This window comes from Neolamprologus multifasciatus, chromosome 18 (genome assembly GCF_963576455.1).
Source record: "Neolamprologus multifasciatus chromosome 18, fNeoMul1.2, whole genome shotgun sequence".
Taxonomy (NCBI): Eukaryota; Metazoa; Chordata; class Actinopteri; order Cichliformes; family Cichlidae; genus Neolamprologus; species Neolamprologus multifasciatus.
Genome location: NC_140456.1, coordinates 2,659,892 through 2,683,188, shown reverse-complemented (window position 1 = coordinate 2,683,188; position 23,297 = coordinate 2,659,892). Strand labels below are relative to the sequence as shown.

Here is a 23,297-nt window from a genome sequence, read left to right as displayed (position 1 = left end):
TCTTCAATTCACGTAACGTGGATTTATTTTACTTACTCCATCTTTTTAGTTTCAAATAGCTGTACAGCACTTTGTTTGAAAGCGCTTTATAAATAAAGTTATTATTATTATTAGTATTACTGTGAAAAGTAATGCTAGCAAGTTGGTTATGGATACTGAAGATGGCTTTGGTCAGCTCACACTGGTCCTTAACAAGTCATTCAGTCACGTATTTTATTTAAATAAAAACGGTTCTGATTTGGTTCTCGGGAAATTTAGCTAACCTTGTTTCAGAAGTCGTTAAAATCATCTCACGTATGGGAGATTTATTGGTTTTAAGGAAACAACATAAATGTAACAGTAGACAAAACGACTTGTTAAACTGCAACGTCTGTGATATTGTCACCATGCTTGATATAAACAGCGGCTTTAGCAAGTTGAATACCGTGGAACCCCGACTTACGAAATTAATTCGTTCCCGAAGGTCTTTCGCAAGTCGAAAATTTGAGTGAACGATAGGCGTCGTTCAAGTGGAACAGCGAAGCGCAAGTACGAAAGCCAAGGGGGTTGTCACATGATTCGGAAGGCATTGCAGGCATTCTGGGCTCAGCCAATCAGAGCCAACGGACTTTGTTACGCGGGCATTTTGCCGTAACACGGGCAGAAATATTGCCGTTAAGCGCCTTCGTAACTTGAATTTTTCGTTAAATGGGGTATTCGTAAGTCGGGGTTCCACTGTATTTGAAATTTTGTGAATTCCTGAGAAGAACTTCAGGTTTTTCGTGTGTAATCTGACATATTTCCATTTTACTGTTAACTGCTTTTGCTAGCATCACTTTCACAGCATACTTCAGCGTCCTGGAAGACAATTTTTTTTCTGTTTTGACAAATTTTTACAAAAATAACAAAAAGTTCATATTAACAGTAATTTGCCATGAAACTATAAATGTACCAATGCTGTCGTTATGTGTTCCCAGTGAGACATTCTTAAACTGATTGGTGTCTGTAAATTTAGAAAGGAAGCCATTTGTAGTTTTTAGTTTCAAACGGAAGCAGTGTCACTAACTCACAGAATCGTTTATGTAAATTAAACTGTGCAAGGCAACAAAAGCACAGGCTTGGAGCGAGACCGATCAAACCTCAACAGAACAAGACGAATGAACTTTAGATATAACGAAGAAAGCAGAAGTGAACCATTACAAAATTTCTGTGCAGCTGAAACCATGCTGAATCTGTAAATGAGCCAAAAAGCACCACAAAAACTACAAAACGGCATTTTACAAAAGCAGGACCGCACTCTGAGCTGGTTTTAAGAAAAGACGAAGCACTACAGAAGGAAACAGCTGACATTCAAAAATCTCGTGTGCTGTGTTCGGTGGAGATGAAGTGACGCTGAAACACTAAATAAAGAATGACGGCGTGGAGTCATTCTGAATGTTGCTTCTTGCTTCAGAGGCACAATGAATGAACGTCTGCAGGGATATTGTCATCATTTTTACATCTATATGTGGTGACGTCTGATGCCTGTGTTCATATAATATATAGTTTAATGACTTTAATTTAAGGATTAGAGGATAACAGCAACTCTAACGATACACTAAATAGATAATAATAATCATAAGGGTTTGGTTCACCTGGCTAATTTCACAGATGGTAGCTGGATCCACACCAGGCTTCTTTTAACCTACCTGCTGAGACGTTTTACTAAAACCAAACCAGCAGTTGGTCCTCTAGCTGAGGTCGGCTCCAAATAGATGCATTTAATTTATACTTTCGAAGATTTTTCTAAGATTTAAAATTTACGTGACCACCGCTAACTGGAGTCACTGAACTGGATCTGAGGACTCTCTTTGTGCTGTTGGAGTCTTCAGGGTTTCAGTTTACTATGAAGTAAAGACATCCAAGAGGTTTGTGCTTCAGTTTTGGGGAGTGAAACTGAGGTTTTATTATTCTAGTTACTAGCACTCATTAGCAGAAATCCATGCCTGTGCAATGCACCTTTACAGTCTAAGAGTCAGATTTACCAACACCAACTGGGTTTTGGTGCCGCTACTCTCAGTGTACACAAAGAAACCAGTGAATGCCAACTTGTCTGCAAACACTCACTATAGAGACTAAGCCTACGCTTGAAGCCACTGAGGTGGTCGTTAACGGGGGAGTAACGCGATGTCACTGATATGTATGAATTAAGTAAACAGTCCAATAACGCCAGCAGTACTTATCTTGTCCTTTTTGGTCTTTATTCCCATATCATCTTAACATAACAGCGCAGCGGTCACAAACTGTTTGCCTTCTTACAATTAATGACACACCTGACGGCGATTACGTGCGTCTACCTTAAATACCTTTACATGAACAAAACAGAAAAACGTGCCCTCTAGCGACCAGATAAGGTCCATCCATCCATTCGCTTCCGCTTATCCTTTTCAGGGTCGCGGGGGGCGCTGGAGCCTATCTCAGCTGTCATAGGGCGAGAGGCGGGGTACACCCTGGACAGGTCGCCAGTCTGTTGCAGGGCCAACACACAGGGAAGGACAACCATTTGCGCTCACATTCCCTCGCACATTCACACCTAGTGACAATTTGGATTATCCAATTAACCTATCCCCACAAGCTGCATGTCTTTGGACGGTGGGAGGAAGCCGGAGTACCCGGAGGGAACCCACGCAAACACAGGGAGAACATGCAAACTCCACACAGAAAGACCCCGGCCTGATGTTGGAATTGAACTCAAGACCTTCTTGCTGTGCGGCAACAGTGCTAACCACCGTGCCGCCGACCACATATGGTATTAACCCAAAAATGGCTCCTACACTCACCAAACCCTTGGTCGTCCAACCTTTTGGTGTAGCAGTAGGTACATCTGTGTGACCGATTTCACCAAGCAACAGCAAGTAGTGGTTGCCAGACGGTTGACAACAGGTGTCTAGACCTGTGTGAGGGAGGTCTAACCAAGTTTGTTGGCCTTAGCTGATAACATCCACCTCAAATATGGCCACTTCTGCCTCCAAAAAACCAACATGGCGGAGGCCAAAAAGCTAAGCTTCCAGTGGGTGACGTTTCATCTCATTAAACTGAGATATTACAACAAACAAACTGTAATTGCTCCAACTTTGCCCTCTTTGCTGTAGAGATTCACACAAACCAGTCAGAGGAGCCTGCAGCCTCCAAACATCATCTTAAATGTGTTTTATCTATCTGTGTTCAACCACAGTTCAACACAGAAATGATCTGGCTGGTCATCACGGATACTAAACCAAAACTTTATCCATTTAACGAAGTTAAAAGTTAATGTTAAAAATAATTAATGCAAGATAAGTTCATTAGTCATGATTTTTAGGTCAGAAACAGTAAAAGTAAACAAAGCAACGAATTGTAGAGTTGAAGCCTGGTGTGGAAGTCTCCTCTGTCAATTTACTGTGAAGGTGCCTGAACATGCTATAACTGTGTATTAATAATAATTCATGTGTGTACATATTGTGAGATATTACATTCAATATCAGTGTCGTCCTAAGTCTAAGGTAATAAATGCAGTTTAGGCCTATACGTGGTCGTCTGTAAAGCTTTTTATTTGCAGTAGGTGGTCAGGTCTGGCTTTGTGGTGTTTTCGTTTAAAAAATACCTGTTGATCAGTAACAGGAAGCTCCGCCTTCACGTACCTTTATTTCTCTTTTCAGTTTGAGGTTTTCTGTGTTTGTAACTAGACATTCGAGTTGCTCACAACACAGCACTGAACTATACAGCAGGTTAAAAGTTGCAATAATTCAAACTAAAATTGAAATGATTAATTGGAGTGTAGAAAAGCTAAATTCAGTTTGCTAATTTTAGGCGGTGTCCTTATTGTTCTCTGAGCTACTGCATACAGAGTTACAACTTTCAGTTTTTAGCTACCATACTGGATTTATTGGAGCTTTGCAGTAGAAATCGCACCTAAAATTCAGTGGAAATTATTGTTTGCTTTACTTAATTCGTATTTAAGAAACAAAACACAGCTACAGAATTTTCCTGACTGTTCTGATTCCCAGAACACTAAATAACGTTAAAACCGTGTACGTGTCTTTCACTAGTGCTGTTTGATGGGATGCTGATATGTCAAACTCACCGTTTTTCACAGGAGATGATTTGTAGTGTAAAGAAGCACATCTGAACCCATATCAGAGCTTTTTGTAGCTGGAGTCAAGCTGTTATTTGAACCTAAACTTACCTTAGGGGCCTGATAGGGGTTACCTTAGTGAACTGCAATCGCTGGTTAATAAACCTGTAATCTGACACCTCTTCTGTTGGGCTCTATAGGTCTTTAAGCTGGGTTGGTTTATTTCTTGGTGACCAATTCTGCCAAATGAAAGACACAGATGCGGCATCTGACAAAACGGCGTTATCCAACACCTGGGAACATGACTGCCTCGAATTTGTTGTGGTTTATTTCGATGCAACATGGCTAATATTTCATTATTGCTTGTTTTTTTTCTTTTCTTTTTTTAAAGCAACTTTAAAATAAGTGAACATTTTAAAAAGGAATCTGAAGACTGTCCCAGTAACCACACGTCATCACGAGTATCCTAATGCACATTTATTTGGTGAATTTCCAGTATTGTTGGATCTTAGATACACAAGTACACCATCGCTCCTGCAAATACTATATATGGCTCAGCTGATTTACAGGAAAGTACACCAACCAACCACCATCTTACTATTATGATCTGAGGGGCTAATAGAAGTAAGACAATCCAAAAACAAAAAGAAAGTTTTTTTTAGTGAGTAAAATCTAGAAAACCATGAAGTGTATTTAGCATGCTATAGCTTCTGTTTGTGGCATCGGTCAAAACAGCAGCGAGCCTGTCCCTCACTGTTCTGTTGCACTATTGTATGAACTGTATATCATCTACTGCAGCTACAAGCCCATCGTATTACTGTGAGAGCAGAATAACATCAAAGCTAAAATGCCAGACACATGCAGCGTGGCTATAGTTAACTTCCCTTGCCGTTAATCACTCTTTTCTAGTACTGTAGAAAGTTAATGTTAGCTATACGAGCTTAATTTGACGTGCTACTCAATTTTGTCTTGAACTCAATCAACTGATTGAACTTGCACTAACACTCAGCACCTATGTCTCAAACCCTTTTTTTACCTAACAAAATTGGTGTTATATAAATAAAACAGACCAGATCTCACCTTTAATTATTCCTGTGTCAGATGCTCGGTAGGAATGTGTTTGGCTTTTTTTGTGATTCCCTGTAAAATGCGATGCTCTGAATCCCCTTTATTCTTCACTGATTTAGTTAACAGTAGTTTTCACTCAAACAGTAGTGCTTAGTATTTGAACATAATAAAACGCGCAGTGTCTTCTGTAATGTCCTGGCATTGTGAGAGCTGAAAGTGAAAGTCAGCAGGCCCACACCCATAACAATGAAAAAATTGAATTTGAAACGTGTGACACTTCTCGCAATAAACGGTAGCCACACTAGCTTTGTAAAAAAAGAGATGGACCACCCAACAATGCTCTTCTGAAACTCAGACTCTCAGTCTGAGCAGGAGATAGCTGGACTAGCTAGCTTGCTAAGTGGTGTTTACTGCTAAATTGTCATCGTAACTGTACAAGAATTTATCCTTATGAGTGTTCATACAATGCAGCGATCATAGTCATATTCAAAGATCATTTCTGCCAATGGTCTGACTGGGAATGATCGATTTGAGACGGTACCTTACCAAAACACTATACACCACCACACAAAGAAGAATATGTTAGCAAGAAAGCTAAAGGATAACTGGTTAACTATAACCTAGCTACACTGCATGAATCTGGCATCAGCTACAAAGCAATTTAAAATGAGTAGCCAACCTAGCACCAGGATTACCTCCTGAACGAGCTTACCTTATACACTCCAGATAATATTTAGCTAGCAATTTGTCTGTGTTAGCAACCTAGCGTTAGCCAACATTAGGCTAATCCCCAGAAACAAAGGGCCCGCCATTGATCAATTTTTTGATAACAATGAAAAAGTTATTAATAACGAAACATTAGAAAATCAAGTGAGCCTATTCATCTTCATTTTGAGTAGCTCTTCTCATTTGATAAGTTTTAAACTACAGGCGATCCAAGTTCTTAAAAACTGAATTTATGCAGTATTACTCCAAAAAGGCTGTTTTTTCCCTGGAAAAGCTGAGCACAGAAATACTTACAAACTTAACTTTGGAGAAATGTGCATCAAGAACAGATTGTGTTACTTCAAGGCCACAAGTGTGAGTACTGGGACAGACATATTGTGCCTCCCTTTATGTAGGAATCGTTTTTTTATCTTTTTAGTGCTGGAAATTTAAGCCACTATTTTTGCATTGAAGTTTCGCTCTGAATACTAATCAAGCAGAAGCCGAACTTCACAGGTGGTTTATATCCCTGAATTCATGTGCCAACAAAGCAGCAGATTTAGTGTTTCAAACGCAGTCAAATTTTCAAGTGGATAGTCAGTTCACACAAAGTGGTGACACACAATTTGAGCACAGTGGCGTGAAAACAAAACACTGAGACCAGAAAACAAATCTGGTTTCTGGACAGAATTGATCCTCAGAGACCTTACAGAGCAACGTGAGAAAAGTAGAAACGGTGAAACATGACTGCCAGCAAACGAGCCATGGTTTTATTACCAAAGTCTCTCTCTCTTCTCTAACACACACACACACACACACACACACACACACACACACACACACTCACCAAACAACTAAAGACAGGAGACTTTTGGTTCCAGGATCACCTTCTAATCAACTCCTACAGTGGTGCATTATCATGCAAACCATGCAAAAACAATGAAAATGTATTCATATAAAAAAATAAGTGTTACAAAATGGCATAGCAAGTATACGTAACCATTCGCTCTCTTTTTCCTTTTCCTGATATCCTGAACTTTGCAGTGACTACACTAAAAATCGCATGCGTTACATGCAGTGCGGTTGGCTTTGCAGCAATAAAGCTTTTGGGTGTATATAGTATGTATATTATTGTTCTTTTTTTATGTCAGCTAAACTTTTGCGAAGAGTGCGCTGTACAGAGTTTTACTTTACAAACGGTGTGGTTTCCCTTTGTCTTTTTTTTTTTTCTGGGCAGTCTCAGTGCCATGGCTCTCTGACTGGACCGCGGACGGCGTGATGAGATCTGCGGTGGCCTCTGAAGGTCGATTATCTCGGATAAGATCCAACTTAACCTCCCCAGACGTTCAGTCCACAGCGGTGGCTTTGACCCAGGGCTTGGGTTTAGAGGCTTGGGTTGAATTTAATATCTGAACTCAGAGTGGTGGATATCTGCGCCGAATTTGTTTCCTCTCAGGGTGGCATGGTCCACACAGCATCGCCGAATCCCTCACCAGTGGAGGAGAGAGGCAGGGGGCCCCCGCTTGGTGTGAAAGGGTCTGTGTCTGTGTCCGTCTCCCCCTCCGCCAGGTAGCTCGGCCTGGGTCTCGTCCAGCCAGGGTCCCCGGGCGCCAAACCGGCCCCCATTGAGAAGTTCTCCCCTTCCCGCTCCCCAGAGATGCTGAATCCACTGGGCGAGCGCTCCAGCTCCTCGTGGTTAACCGATAGCATGGAGAGCGGTGAGTCACCACCTTGCCCCCCTGTGGTCCTACCCAGTCCCATTGACAAGTCCTGCAGGGAGCTGATGGGCAACACTGTGGGACGCTCGGCGTAAGTGGGGATGATTGCTGAAGGTGGGGGTTGGGGTTGATGAACCGAAGGGGCAATGCCGACTCCTCCTGCCAACCCCACCCCCTCTCTGCCTCCTCTTCCACGGCCATAATAGGGGTTCGCCTTGCTGACAGGCACCTGGTACATGTGTGGGAACGCCTCGGCGTAGTTGAGGAAAACCCGTCGGATCTCACCGTTTGCCGTAGGATTGCAGGTCTCCAGGGTCATGCGGGCAGAGCCGGCAGAGTCCACCTGCAGGTGCTCAGTGTGCTGGATGTGCATGTCCACCAGGAAGTCCAACTTCTTTTCCATGTCCTCCACCTGAGAGAGAGAGAGACAGTGGAACCAGTGGGTCGCATAACAGGTGTGTTTATTTACCAATCACCTTGGCCAAAGTGTATGATGTAAAGAAATGTTAGTAACCCCTTCAGCGCTTTTAGTAAGGTTTGATAAAACCTTTGCAGACATGAGATCAAATATCATGTTGATTCTTTTACTGATAACTTGTTGTTTTCACAGTTTAATCTTCCTAAAGAAAAACATTAATTATGAACCCCTGCACCACCAATAATGATGATAATGCTCCAGATGCAGGAGAGAAACACTCAGCACAGGAAAGACGAGCAGAACAGAACCATGAAAGTCTCTTTTTTTAAGCCTGGTCCAGTTTATCTTGTGTGTTAAACAGCGGATGATAGTTCGGTGGTGGTGAAGGTTATAGACTCTTTTTGTCTCGCTGTAGAAGTCACTGCATGCTGCAGAATTGACATCAAGTAAGAACTGCAAGTGTAATCGCATAACATGATTAGTAATATTTGCTACAGTTGGGCCAAATGGGTTGAATAGATCTGCTGTTCAAAGTAGGGCTGCCACAAACGATTATTTTGATAGTCGACTAGTCACCGATTATTTTTGCGATTAGTCGACTAATCAGATCATCATCCATTGGACGTAAAAGTACAGCTTATTGCACCAGCAGCATCTGCTCTTATATAACTATCATTAGCTTACAGCTTTAAGTGTGTAAGGTATGTGCTAACTAAAAATAAAGACAAGATGATAGTTTATTAAATTTTAATGAAATTTGCAGATTGTTTCCGTGAACTTTAATAAACTCCTTGCTATCTAAAATATAACAGGACACCGGAGTAAATTCTCGAGCATCTCACACTTCTGATAATCAGCTGTCTGCTTGACGTTTATTCAGCTGTGTAAAAACTATAACTTTAATCTCAGCCAAACCGATTTACTCAGGAACAAATAAAATACTGAAAATAAACAAACAATAACATTTTTAAGTTATCTAAGTGACTTATATATCATGACAGCGGTGGGTTTGAAAGCGATTAGCCGGGAGTCCGGTGTTCTCACGGCTCTAGTTAGCCTAGCCCCCGGCTAGCTATCGAGCTAGTGGCTAACAGACGTCTCCGAAAACGTCGGAGCGCTTTTGAAAATATGTGGTGTCTTGATAAACTGAGCAGATATTTGAGGTTTACACAGCTACATTCTCGCCTGAAAATATGTTAAACGTTTATTTTGTGACCCAGAAAGAATAATAAGAGTAATATTAAAACTAACTAGCTGCCGCCATTGTTGGAAACTGAGCTGGGCTGCGCTATGAATTCTGGGACACAGCTTCTTCTTCTTCGGGGTTTAACAGCAGCTGGCATCCTTGTACATGCAGTGCTGCCATCTTCTGCTTCTGTCTGTTATTACACTCTTAAATCCTACTACTTATTCCTGCGTCTTTTGGGATCTTACAAAGCTTCAAACGACGCGTCGACTATTAAATCAGTCGTCAACGATTTTGATAGTCGACGTAATCGTGGCAGCCCTAGTTCAAAGTCATCTCCAGCTGAAGCATCTTGTTGCCATATTCAGTGCTTTGTTTTATTGTCATCAGTAATTTAAGTGTCCTGTTCCAAAAGGTCTGCCAGTGTTTCTGGTCTCATCAACGTGACAGTTTTTCTCTAAATTAGCAAATTTTATCGGCATTACATTAAACCCTAAATTGTCGGCAGATGTCTCAACATACAAAGCTTAAGGGTAACACGGACAAAACAATTTATCTCAAACAATAAAAAGAGTTACTTTGTTTGGAGAAGGAACACCTTGGCAGAATATTTGCCTTTAGTCGTTTTAGTTGTTACCTGTCTCTCCACCCTGACAAATCTGCCCATCATGCTTTGGTCTTCCGCATCTGGCATGGATGGGGCTTTGGCTATGTAGGACTCATGCCTGGAACAAAGGGACATCGAGTAGATGTGGACTGCACAGACATTTGTTACGAAAACTAAATAACATATATATAACTAACCTTTATACTCATTTGTAATTGTTTTACAACATTTTAGAGCTCTGTAGCAGTACCTGGGTGACTGGTTGGGCGGGTAAGTAAAGGGTGTTTTCTGAGTTTTCTTGTGTTTTGGGGTGAGAGGAGGTCCAGGGGCAAGAATCATGTCAATCCTTAAAATAAAAAATAAAAAAATGAGCATGTAAAGAGAAAATTGGCTTCGTTCAAACTGATCAGCCTCGTGTGTGAAAGACTAACTCACCTCGTCTGGAGGTATTTAATTCTACAGAGCATGTCCAGGTGTCCAGCAGAGTACTGCTCGATAACATCTTTGACATCATAAGGCCTCAGAGTTTCCTTAAACCGCTTCTTGTTCAAGAGGAATTGCATGATCCTGTGTGGCAACAAACACTTCAAATGAAAACACGTCTCAAACATCAGACGCAGTTAACAAACGTCAGCTACCACACTTACCTTCATTGTATAGACACGTGTTTGTCAGGAAACAGGGAGAATCAAACAAGTGAGAAGCATTTCACTGGTTTAGATCTTAACATTATTAACGTATCTGATCGAAACAACACTACATTTACTGGCCCTAATGTTTGTCTGCGGTCTTTTACCCCTTTTCCACCGACACAGTGGAGCCACCGATGGCCGTGGGAAGAGCGGCCACCGGAAACTCATCAATTATTGGTAGATTCACTCCATATTTCTTTGCCCACACTTACTAAGCACAAGTACGGGCACCATGTTAGTATTAAATAGATTTAAGGCGGAAAACTAAAAATTGATATATGATCCTGTGTTTCTATCAGCTTATCTACTGGGAGACACTAATTATGGGAACTGAACCAGTGCAGAGGCTGTGGAGAACAACAACAAGCCAAAGCCTCATCGCTTCTGCTCGAAGTCAAATAGTAAGCTGAAAGCTTGAATAGAAACACACCAGAGACGATTTGTTATCCAAGGAAAAAGTACAAAAACAGTGCAACAGTCTCGTAGTCTGAAAGCACTCCAAGGTTAAATTGTTACTTTTAACAGCTTCACTCAAACACAAACAACTTCTTCATCCATTGTGACTTTTGTCTTTTCTGTAACAGGTGCAAAATGAACAATAATAGCAAAACCAATCAAGAGTAGGGATGGGTACCGGTATCCGCAAACGGTAGTAACCAGACTGAAAAGCAGCGCACATTTCGGTGCTTTATTCCCTGAGCTGTGATACACTTTAGATTCTAGCCAATCATTTTACGTTTCCGAGGATAGTAGGCGGGTCCAGGTACGTACGTTCTTTTAGAGCAGAGCTACAGATTAAAAATGCCCAAGGCGAAGCGGTCAAAAGTCTGGCTGTACTTCACAGCAAAAGATGCAAACTCAGCAGCTGCAACAAGTGCTTTAAGCTGATACTGTGATGCTGTCAAAGGAGGTAACACCTCAAATCTGATGAAACACCTGGCGACGCATAGCGTTTTTTTAAAAGCCGAGAAATGCGCCGTATTTGATAGCTTGCTGCGAGACCTCACACTGAGCACATCTACTGCGGGTGTGGTGCCTGTTATCGACCCAGAGTTAGCAACATCCCCCAAAAACCCGAAGAGGAGAGTCCTGGCCCCTAGCCCTGCCAGTGTAGCAGAAATGATGAGGATGATGATGCAGCAGCAGCCGTTCTTCTCTGCGTGAGTAGCTTAATGTTGTTCGTGTGTAATTTACGTTGAGTAGGCTAACCACGTTATTACATTAATGCATGTAAGGTGAACTAGCAAACACCATCATAGCTACATGCAGCTGTCTTCTTGTTTGATGGCAGATACTCCCTTCACCCTGGACAAAAAGGCTAAAATGACCAAAGAAAAAGTGGAAAACAGTTAAACATGAGAGGTTTTTGGACAAAGTTTGTGTTTTTTCCATTGTTTAAGCTGCTTCCAGCCAAGAGTGATACCATATATGCCCCATAGCTGCAGAAAAGGCTAACATTGTTATCTTTTTACAAAAAAACAGCTGAACATGAGAGGTTTTTGGACCAATTTTGTGTTCTCCATTCTTTAAGCACCGGTTTGAGCACCGTTTAAGCACCGGCGCCGTTTCAAAAGTACCGGTTTGGCACCGGTATCGAATAAAACCTAAACGATACCCATCCCTACTCAAGAGTAGCCTACCTATCTGCTTACTCATCATGATTTTTATACTATTTCCAAGTGGCATCTGCAAAACTCTGAAGCATCACTGCAGTGTCAAGCTGGAGCTGTGAGTAAGGTAGGTATTACCATATGATTCCTCCAGTCTAGTCCAGGGTCTCCTCCCAGCTGGATATTTCTAGAAAGCCTTTAAAGTGGATCCTTTTTGGATCCTTCAAATGCCAAAAAACAACACTACAACCTCCTGGATCCAAATGAGTCCTCATGTATTAAAGAGCCATTTCTTTTGATCTTTACCTTAAGGTTCTTCTTCCTTGTCACAATAACAGTTCGGAGCAGTATGCTTGATAAGTTGATGAATAAACAAAACAATACAGCATTTCTTTCTCCCAGCAACTAAATATAAGTGACACCTCTTTACCTCAAAGAGCTTTATGACATCAGATTAGGAGCTGCTAACACGTAACAGCTTCACAACAGGACTCCACAAACTGACGGTTACAGAGGTAACATCTGTCAGTTATGTGTAATTAATGCCCCTTCACAGAAACCGTGCGTGACATTTTCTGTCCGGTGCATTAAAGTACGCCCAGCATCTTTCAGTCCTGCATCACCGCCGCCCACTGAGCTCCGGTTTTTGTCCTACAGATCTCCTCCTAGAGTCAGCTACTGCTGCTGCACGAGCTCCAGTGTTTGGCAGAAAGTCTTGGGTCCTGAAACTAAAACCCTCCAGATCTGAGCATCCTATTCAGAAACCCATTCAACACTGATATAATGGAGTGGAAGGAAGCAGCACTTTCACAGGGTTAATCACTCATCTCGCAGGCCCTTGCACTAGATTGAATTCCTGCATTATGTCAGCTGTGTGGCCTATAGATTTACCAATGCACTGTCAGCATGTGTGAGTCCTGCCACACTCTGTGGTTGGCACGGCTCACTGTGTTGAGCTTTCTGACAGCACATACAGCGAGGACTAATCGTACTATCATACTGTGCAGAAAACTCACCAAAAGTTGTTATTGATATTTTAAGATGTAAATAAACATTTTGAATCTGTTACTACAAAGTTCTGTTTTCTGTCCTGTCGGTTTGTTTAGCAGGTGAAAAAGAACTGACCAGTCTGTAAGTTTGGAGCTAATCTAGCTAGCTAGCTAGCTAGCACACTGATGACCTGTGCAGGGTTTTATGAGACTTCATAACATTTTCCTTTCTCCAATCCAACAGTGATGTCATAATGTCCTGACACAGTCAGTCTACATCACTGACTGAAGACAAAGCAACCAGAAAACATTTCCTTGTTCAAAACACCCATCTGCACATCACAGTATAGGACATTTGTCTCTTCTTATCAGTATCAATTTATACTTTCTAATTGATTGGGTCTAAATGTAGTAATACACGATGACTGAGGACCATTCTCAGGAGGAATAACATCACACAGACTGCTGGTGTCCTTCTACAGAGCCACCATTGAGAGTGTTCTAACCTACTGCATATGCATTTGGTACACTAGCTGCACAGAAGCTCAGAGGAAAGCACTCCAAGGGATCATTAACACCGCCCAAAAGATCACTGGCTGCCCTCTCCCCACACTGGAAGTTCTACACAACATCCACTGTTTTAAAAAGGCCCAAAACATCATAAAAGACGCCTCACATCCTGGCCACTGCCTGTTTGAACTGTTGCCCTCAGGCAGACGGTGCAGGGCAATCAGCGCAGGGACTGATAGACTCAAACACAGCTGTTATCCAACTGCAACAACACATCTGAATGCTACAAAAAAATGTCCATCACGCCACTCTTGTGTTAATCTATGCACGGTCTGAAGCATGTATGTGAATGTTTTACTGTTACGTCTTATTAGTATTTTAAGTATTCTATCTATTTTGATATTGCTAGGGATGATGCAATGATCGGGGACCATTCTTAATTTCGTTGTACCTGTGACAATGACAATAAAGTTTCTGATTCTGACTTTAAAGGACCACAGAGCCCAGTTCTTGACCCTAACCTGACTGCCCTGATGACCAGTTTCAGCGTGGGGATCATCTCCTCCAGGAGGATGTCAGGGGGGAAACCCCGTTCCTCTAAGGCTGGATCTGCCACACCTCCGGCATCTGAGAGAAAAACACATTACGGATTTTGCGTTAGTAAAAAAAGGATTAGACCGATATGGAAAACAAATCCGTGCTTCTTTGGTTTCAAACCTTCAGAGCTCTGGCGGAGTGTGTTGGCCTTCATTCGGAAGGCAGTGCGGAAGCGTTCCCGGTTAGTGAAGCCACCAGGTTTGGGCTCCTTGGAGGGACTCTCCTCGATGGAGTCTGCGTTTCCCGTCAGCTTCTTTACTGCCACCACGGACGGTCTTGAATTAGGAAGGCGAACACGCTCGAGTAAACTCAGTTTCTGGCTGAAGAGGGACAAACGAGAAAACAATACAGTATGGACCAAGAGAAAGCATGTGATGAATGTCGTGTGCAAATTCATGGGCTGCTTCCTCCTGAGGCCGCGTTTGTAGACCGATTACGTCACAGCGACGCGCTGAAGGCTGTCCAAATTCGTAGACTCCTCCGAATGCAGCCGACAAATGCGTCCTCCTTTTCCCCGAATTTGAAGGATGGGTCGGGTGTGTCCTTCGTGGCCTACCATATCCCAGAATTCATAGCGCGGCCCAGCCAATTCCAGTTTCCAACAATGGCGGCCGCTACTAAGTTTTAAAATTACTCATACTAATCTTTCTGGGTCACAAAATAAACTTTAAACATATTTTCAGGCGAGAAAGTAGCTGTGTAAACATCAAATATCTGCTCGGTTTATCAAGATATCGCATATTTGCAAAAGTGCTTCGACGTTTTCGGAGCATCTGCTACCCACCAGCTCGACAGCTCGCCGGGAGCTCGAGGGTCACTGAAGCCGCCGAGAACGGCACAACTCCCGGTTTAACTCAGGTTAAACGTAATATATAAGTCACTTAGACAACCTAAAATATTATTGTTGGGCTTTTTTCAGTGTTTTGTTTGTTCGTGAGTAAATTGGTTTGGCTGAGATTAAAGTTATTAGATTAGATAAAATAAAACTTTATTAATCCCCCGGGTGGTTTCCTCCTTGGTTTTCACACAGCTGACTAAACGTCAAATAGAAAACTGATTAAACAGAAGTGTGAGACGGTCGAGAGTTTACGCCAGTGTCCTGTTATATTTTAGACAGCAAGGAGCAGACGGCGAGTTTATTAAACTCCACCGAGACAGCGGTGACGCTAATCAGAAGGCTAGACCGTCCAATTTCACAGCCGTTTACTTCCGGCCTACCCGACCTTCTGAGGACCCGACCCACGTAGACCGCGAAGGCCGGGTCCTCAGGAGGATGCAGCCCATGAATTTGGACACGACCATAGAGTACCGAACACCAGCAAGTAAAGTCTTACACATCACCCAGCTGGGGGTGATCAGACACCGAAGAACGTTCAAGAAGCAAAGCAGCCAAAAGTTTAGGCACTGAGAATATCGCTATAAGGGATGAAAGAGCCACTGTAGTGAGGAGCAATGATGATATTTATCTTTATGAAAGGTAATGTCAAGATGGTAGAAATTATAGAGACATTGGAAGAAACCCAATGATCACCTTTTAGCACAAATGTTGCAATGCAAAGCTTTTTGATCACTTTGTCTGCTTTATGGAGATTAAAGAATAAAGATATTCAGATTAACCCTTTAAGACCTACCATAGAACCAAGTCCTCCAGAGCTTATATTATATGTTTACATGCTGTGGAGCCATTTTTGGGAGCATTTCAAGTTGCTATACATCAATTCAACCATTACAGCCCAGATTTTAATAATATGTCTGCATTAAGTGCATAGTAATTACATACATTGCAAAAAAGTGCAATAAACTACAAAAAAATTAAAATCGTTTTTGTTTTTTTAACATATATTTCTAGTTAGAGAAATTTAAGAGGCTTATCCCTCAAAACTGTAAATACAAAAAAGTTGCACAAAATAGTTTCCCACCACAGGAAATTTATTTTGAGTGTCTTCATAGTTTTATTTTTGAAATACACCAATTTTTATATACTGCAGGAAAAATGAAAATAAATATTATAATGCAAATTTGCAAAAAAGCAGCATATGCATCAAAATAAACTATTTCCAGCAGTGCAATATGAGTCCTAAGCATCCCAGAAACCACACAGAAAGTCATAAAGTCAAACATAACTTTTAAAAACACCAGTATAGGCTCATGAGGCCCTGATGGTAAAAAACTACATTTCCGCGAAATTGACGTCACTTCCGGTTTCGGGCAGGTCATGGCGGACATGCGATAGTTCGCGCTGACGTCTATTCCAACATAGGAAGTGTTATGAACAGCTGATCGGATCGGCAAAGCGTGTTTCTGGAATATTATGTTTGTGTTGCTGCAAGTGCTTTTTATGCAGTTTTTGCAAAGTTATATGTGGAAGGAAACTGTGACCGAGGACAAGCTGATGGCATAAGATGTAAGTACAACTCCTCCGGTTTCATATGCAAAAAAAATTATTGCGCTAGCTCACGTGGTTGCAGAGCTACCGGGATTTAAAAATAGTTACGCAAAACAGAGCGTGCCTGCTCTGACCGGTTTTAAAGGGTTAAAGCCACATTCTTTTAAACTTTAAATACTGATATAATTTTTCTGATCACCACTCGATTCCTGTTCTCTTCATTTCCCCCACACCCCAAATTTTACTCGGGAGATGGCTCCTCCCTGACTAAGTCTGGAGGTTTGAAGATGTGCTAGAAGTTTCTTCCTATAAAAGGGAGTTCTTCCTTCCCACTGTCGCCAAGTGCATGCTAATGAAATTCTTTGCACAATCAGTTTTGTTGTGATTTTTGTGTAATATAAGTTCTCCTGGTCTGCTGCTGCAACGTAACAATGCAGCTCTCCCGGCAGAAGGAAGACTCAAAGACCTGAGAGGAGATTGGTCTCCTTTACTGTCCAATGGCTGACAATATTTGGCAGCACAAAGACGAGAGCTCCCTGGGTAAAATAAGACTCCTGTGCCTTGGAAGAGGGAGAGAGGCGGGGTAACCGGAGCCGACAACAGCCCAAACAAGGCCTGTGAAACGTGGAGCGTTCTCAGCGACTTTGCTCCCACAGCAGACACACAATATGAGCCTCTATGTGGCCTCGAGGCAGAATAGGGACGGCAGATTACGGCGCTGAGAGGCTGCAGAATAGGAAGCTGTAAAGGAAGAGAGAAGCTCTTTCTGACTGCTCCTCGGCCGAATAAAGAGCAGAAAATGGGACGTGATTATCCCGTGGATCTGTGTAAATGAGGCAGCGCAGCAGGCGAAAGAAACGATGCTCCTTATCTCCCACAGCTCTGCCTTCCCAAGACACACATGTGGGTTCATGATACCTGCACAAAGCTGCGGGACGATATTAAAAGATAATTTCAGTTATTGCAAATATGGATCTTATTTCCTGGTTGTTAGGATAACAAAGGGAACACACCAGGTTACAGGGGTGGGAATCGTTTTACTTGGAGGTAAAAGTGAAACTACTGATTTTAACAGCTCAAAAAAAGCAGAGAGTGTCCGACACATGTTCGTTTTTCATGTGTGAGGTTTTTCTGTTACTATTCTCTTGATCAGTCTCTGATATTTGTTTTTTATTAATCTACTGTGTCAATTAAATGTCTCTGAACACAAAACTCTTTACTTCCTTACCTTGTTGTTTACATTTGTTTGTCTCGTCACCCTCCCATATCCATTTCCTGTGTGAGCATTAAAGCTCTGCCTTTCCCGTTCGTTGTTGTTGTCATTCCCGTTTATTCCCTGTCTGTTTCTGAGTTTGATGGATTTATTGACCCTTTTCTTTTCGTGGACTTTGAGATTATTCAGGCTCAAATATTTGCTTTGTGTTTGTTTCTGCTGCCTCTGGAATCAGTAAAGCTAAAGTTAAAGTGTAGCAGCTACCTGGACACACACCAATCATCCAGTTCATGGTTGCAGGCACAGTGCAGCTAATGTCAGCTGTCACAGGGCAAGAAAAAGAGCATTGTGGGACAGTCTTAAATACTTAAAGCACATGTGTTTATATTTGTTATGTAAACATTTTAATAGTGAATATCTGACACTGACGAGTCCTTTGACTTAAACTAAAATTGTTAAAAAGGTTCTTTGTCCACATACCGTAATTGTCGGGCTATAAGCCGCTACTTTTTGCACAAGCTTTGAACCCTGCGGCTTTTAGTCAGGTGCGGCTTTTCTATGGATCGTCCATGATTTTTGTCATATCGTAAGAGGATTTGTTTTGTTTGTGCCGCTGTTGTACGGCACTACATTGCCTGGCGGAAGGATCGGGGTTCAAGAGTGGTATGTTGGTCACATGTCCGTCCGCCAGGCAACGTAGTGCCGTACGAAGTAGCGCGAAAAACAAACTTCAAAGTAGCGCTACGCGTGGATGATGAGCGGCGATAAACTTGCAGTTGCACTTGCAGAGAAGAGGACTTTGGTGGTTTTAGTGCAGGAAGAAGAGAAAGATGGTGGTGAATGACTGACGTTTCTTCTTGTTAAAGCCGTGTCACTGCACCTGAGCCTAAAAGGTAGGCCGAATCTATTTTTCTGGTGTGCTGTAGGTTATTGTTATGTGCTACATTTGTTACTCATTTATGAAGCACAGTACATGTTTCGTACTTGTACATATACCTAAAAAGTTATGCAAATATGTACCCATAACTTGTTTTTCAAAATATTAATAAAAGGGGTGTGTCTCCAAACAGCCATCTCTTTCCTGACAATTCCCTTTGTGCATATTCTCTTACATATGATAAGTCAACATTGAAACACCTGCAGCTTTTAGTCAGGTGCGGCTAATGTATGTACGAAACTGGATTTTCCCCTGATTTTAGCTTGTGCGGCTAATATTCAGGTGCGCTTTGTAGTCCAGGAAATACGGTAGATGTCACATAAAAGATGTAGTTTACAGCTGAACTGTGGTGGAGGAGATTTATGCATCTGCTGAAACTGATAGATATTTAAGTAAAGTTAGTTACTTCCAAGTGCTGACAAAAAAAGCAGTGTTCATGCAGACTGTGAGTTTCTGAGGTCTGAAGATGAAACTGACTTCACTCTGAAACACGTTCTCACACACTCACACACACACACACACACACACACACACACACACGCACACACACACACACACACACACAGATGGGATATAACTCTGTGTCAGTGTTGTATTAAAAAGGCCACACAGTAACACTGGAAACTCAGATAAAAAGGTCTAATATCTCTGCACACACACACACACACTAAGTAGCTTATCGGCCTCTTGTCCGACATCGTCGCACTGTTGTAGTTTCTGGCCGCCGTCCACCTCTTCGCTCAGCGCAACAAGATAATGTCAGAGTGCTAATTTCCCAGCCGCTGATCCTAAAAGGCTCTTAAAACTCTTTTCACTCCGTTTGACTTCATCACTCAGCGTCTGCGCCCTCGTTTCTTTCCACTCTTGTTCTCCCTCCACATCTCCGTCTCATCTGAATTATGTCTCCCGCTTAATACTGCAAATAAAAGCAAAATGACTGTAATCGTTGTAATGCAACCCTCCGGTTCAGCCTGTAAAACAGACGCCATTAAGAACAGGTGACCCGACCTCTCTGCTCTGCTCTACCAGCCCGTGCATCAGAGCCGTTTCAGCTTTTAGCAGCAGTAACTTAATCCAGCGTGTTGGACACGGAGGCCGGGAGGCGTCGGAGCAGAACGCCGCGCTGTAATGAGCCTGTAACGCCACCTCTGCTGACCCCAGCTGATGGCAGGTGTAGCAAGACTACAACACATTTCATATAATGGCTCTGACATGTGTTTGTCAGCACTGAATGACGACATCAAAGTTTTTCCTAAGTTTAAGAAATCAAACTTTTAGTTGATTATGTACTCTAGATATGTGTGTGTGTGTGTGTGTGTGTGTGTGTGTGTGTGTGTGTGTGTGTGTGTGTGTATTCAACTAAAACTGGCTCTCATTTCCACTTCTGGACATTTTAATGCTAATGTATAAGTCCTAGCTTACATGTTGACTATATTAAGCACAATTACAAAAGTATAAACACAGTTAGGCATCAGCAGTGTTGGAAGGTTACTTTTAAAATGTATTCCATTACAGATTACAGATTACATGCCCCAAAATGTATTCTGTAACGTATTCCGTTACATTACTCAATGAGAGTAACGTATTCTGAATACTTTGGATTACTTAATATATTATCATGCTGTTTACAACTACATGAATGTACTATTGCTGTGATTTATTACTGTTACTGAAGGTCCGCGGCTCCGAACCGTAGTAAAGGGACCTCTGGCTAATACGGTGGGTTCTGTGTCGGCTCGTAGCTGAAAACTAGCTTTACTTTGTTGTCTGGGTCAACTTTGCTAGCAGAGACAGAGAGAGGCGTTGAAAGGCTGCTCCAACAGAACTTATTGTTTCAGAGGAAAACACGAACACGGTGTACAGTCGAGTCTTAATAGCTTACTTACAACTGGGCTCATCAGGCTCTCTTCTTGGCTGCAGTGGTTATTATTATATTTACATGCTTCCAGCTCCCGTTTCTGCTCGATGACAGCTCGTACTTTTCCTCTTTCTCCCTCCCTCGCTCACAGACACATAACGTGTATGGCAGTCCATTCTCCCTGCAGCACGGACTACACTGCCCATGATGCTACATTCTTTAGAGCTATACCTGTAGCATTCTGCCTGTTAGCTTAGCACAACAACAACAACAGGCGCTCTCTCACCCAGGAAACACGCAGAGAGAGAGCGTCACCCTGTAACCATGGCAACCGTAACGCTGCCACCTGGAACAACAGAACATAGCTGTCAAACAAAACCCAAACAGTCCTGACCCGCCACAATATGAAACAGGGAAGTACCGCCGTGTAATCCATTTATTTCAACAAAGTAACTGTATTCTAAATACCACCTTTTTAAACGGTAACTGTAACGGAATACAGTTACTCATATTTTGTATTTTAAATACGTAACGGCGGTACATGTATTCCGTTACTCCCCAACACTGGGCATCAATCACAGTGAACTTGGTTCCCCCCCCCTTTGGAGCCACCAGTCCTCGGGGGAAAGGTGTATCCCCTGGTCACCCTCTCACTGACTGGTCAGTGAGAGGCTTCTGGAGGTTGCTGGCTGTCATTAGTTGAAGTTGCACACAGGGTGCTGCTTGGAAAACGTCCCTGTGATTGCTTTGGTTGCTAGCGCTCAGCTATAGTTTGCATGAAAGCTGCAGACTTGTCTGCAAACACTCGCCAACGACTTGCTGATTGGTTAAACTCAGACAGACAATGTTCGCCTTCAAAGTAAAAGTTGTGACGTACTGCTACAACTACTTTGAAAAGTCACATTGCTGCATCTGCTAGTATTCTGCATGGAAGTGCACCAAAAAACAGAACTGCATGCAAAACACAAGCAGATGCAGCAATGCAACCAAAACAATCTCAAGGAAGTTTGTGGTGCAGCAGCCTTTGCAGCCAATGTCACCATCTTCCAGAAACCCCTCACCAGCTGCCCAGTGACCAGAGGTTGATGGTGGTCGCAGAGTGGTCTCTATGGCTGCGTGACTGAGGCCTTGGGTAGGATCGAGTGCAAAGCAGGCGAGACCTCTTCACCTGTGCACTCGGTGATTTGTTTTTATACTGTGTCCATATGCAAACAACCAAGACCAAGGTGACTATGACTGACAGGTGAGCAGACAGGTGTCACTGACTTCACATGTGCGAATGCCACTCAGTCAGTCTGTGCTGCTTCCGTGTCTTTTGCAGGACTTTGATTAAATTACCTCATTACATCATTATATGTCGATAACCGCGGCGACACATCTCCTCCCCAAACCGAAAGCCTCAGTCGGAGTTTCACAACACTTTTTGATGTGGAGACTCATTAACGTCGCTCAGCAGGACGGAGAAAAATGAAAAGTCAAACACACAGACCTCTTCTGAGCCCTAATTACAAGATCTAAACTGTCACTCATAATTGAAACACAACTAATGGACTCGCTAATAGGTTTCAGCTTAAATGTCATTAAAGCAGCTGATGTGGAGGCAGAGGGACGCGTGGGCATTCAAAATTCATGCGTCCCGCGGCCATTAGCCCCGAGATTTATCCGACTGGTGAATTAATACAGGAAGCTATTTAAAGGCGCGCGGGGTGAGATATTCTAGGAAATGTTCATTAGTCTCTCCAGCATGTGGGGCTAATTAAAGCCCCGTCAGAAAGCATTTACTTTAGGCACAGCTCTAACTGTGTCTCTGCATGGACACCAAACGGTGACCTACCTCGCCATGACCTCCAAGGTGTCCTTCCTGTGGGCGGGGAGAGAGGAAAGGATCAAAATCAGGTATTTGCATGATAGGTGCAACGTAGGATTTAAATATCCTTTGACAAAGACTAAAAGTCAGAAGAGGATCAAAGCACAACGAGTGCATTTTTCTTGGTTGATGTTCCAGAAACTGCTGATTCGTCTTTTATGTTTAATCTTTAATGAAAATTTTAATTTGAGTTTTTTTGCTTCTTACTCAAAGAAATTAAGAGTAAAACTCTGCAGGTCAATCAACTTAGTGTTAAATCTGCAGATCCAAACAAAAAACAACATATTTTATGTTGTTTGCAAACTTAAGGTAACTTAAAAGTAACTGTTATGTTTAGTGGTACTTACCTGAAACAGGGAAGAGAGATGACCGTTTCGTAAAACCTCCAAGTGGCAATAAGGTCTTCCCTGATTGGATTGGTGGAATAATATCTCCAGGCAGACTTGAGATGGGAAGACAGGAGATCAACCAGGAGTTATAACATCGCTCAGCTTAACTGAGTCCAGAAACATAGAAAGTCTCAGCTGGACCGCGTAGAAAGATGCCGACGCCGTCGGGTAGCGTCTCACCTGGATGAGGCCTGCAGCCGGATGTCTGCGCTTCTCAAAGTGCTTCTGTCTGTGCTGCTCCTGGACCTTCAGAGCCAGGCCCGAGCCCAGAATACCCTGCAGCCATAAAAACAGAAAACACGTCGCTCAGTGCTCCTGTCGTGCTGCGGGACGCCACAATGTTAACGCCTCGCCTTTATCTTGGTGAGGGTTAGCAAAAGGTCACAGCTTGGCTCAAAAGTCCTCCTTTGTCTGCATCGACCAACGCAAGCAGATGTTTTACACGTACTTATTCACTCGGCTGCTCATGTATCAC

General features: G+C 42.6%; 1 protein-coding gene and 1 long non-coding RNA gene across 2 annotated transcripts in view; both read right to left on the bottom strand.

Annotated features, from left to right (window-relative positions):
• Positions 1-32: 32 nt before the first annotated feature.
• The window catches only part of kcnq3 (potassium voltage-gated channel, KQT-like subfamily, member 3), a 125,006-nt gene continuing 101,741 nt past the window's right edge, over positions 33-23,297 (bottom strand). The window contains exons 7-15 of the mRNA XM_085140649.1: positions 23,003-23,098; positions 22,781-22,875; positions 22,401-22,427; positions 14,293-14,492; positions 14,097-14,202; positions 10,210-10,341; positions 10,025-10,120; positions 9,805-9,892; positions 33-7,975 (exon numbers count right to left, since the gene is read on the bottom strand). Coding sequence (XP_084996775.1) covers positions 7,298-7,975; positions 9,805-9,892; positions 10,025-10,120; positions 10,210-10,341; positions 14,097-14,202; positions 14,293-14,492; positions 22,401-22,427; positions 22,781-22,875; positions 23,003-23,098 — 1,518 coding nt within the window. The 3' untranslated portion in view covers positions 33-7,297. The remainder of the gene's footprint in view (positions 7,976-9,804; positions 9,893-10,024; positions 10,121-10,209; positions 10,342-14,096; positions 14,203-14,292; positions 14,493-22,400; positions 22,428-22,780; positions 22,876-23,002; positions 23,099-23,297) is intronic.
• LOC146496992 (uncharacterized) lies at positions 15,315-22,394 on the bottom strand. The gene is made up of 2 exons (XR_014870790.1): positions 19,249-22,394; positions 15,315-19,184 (listed from the first exon to the last, which is right to left on the bottom strand). It is a non-coding gene; the product is annotated as an uncharacterized LOC146496992 (long non-coding RNA).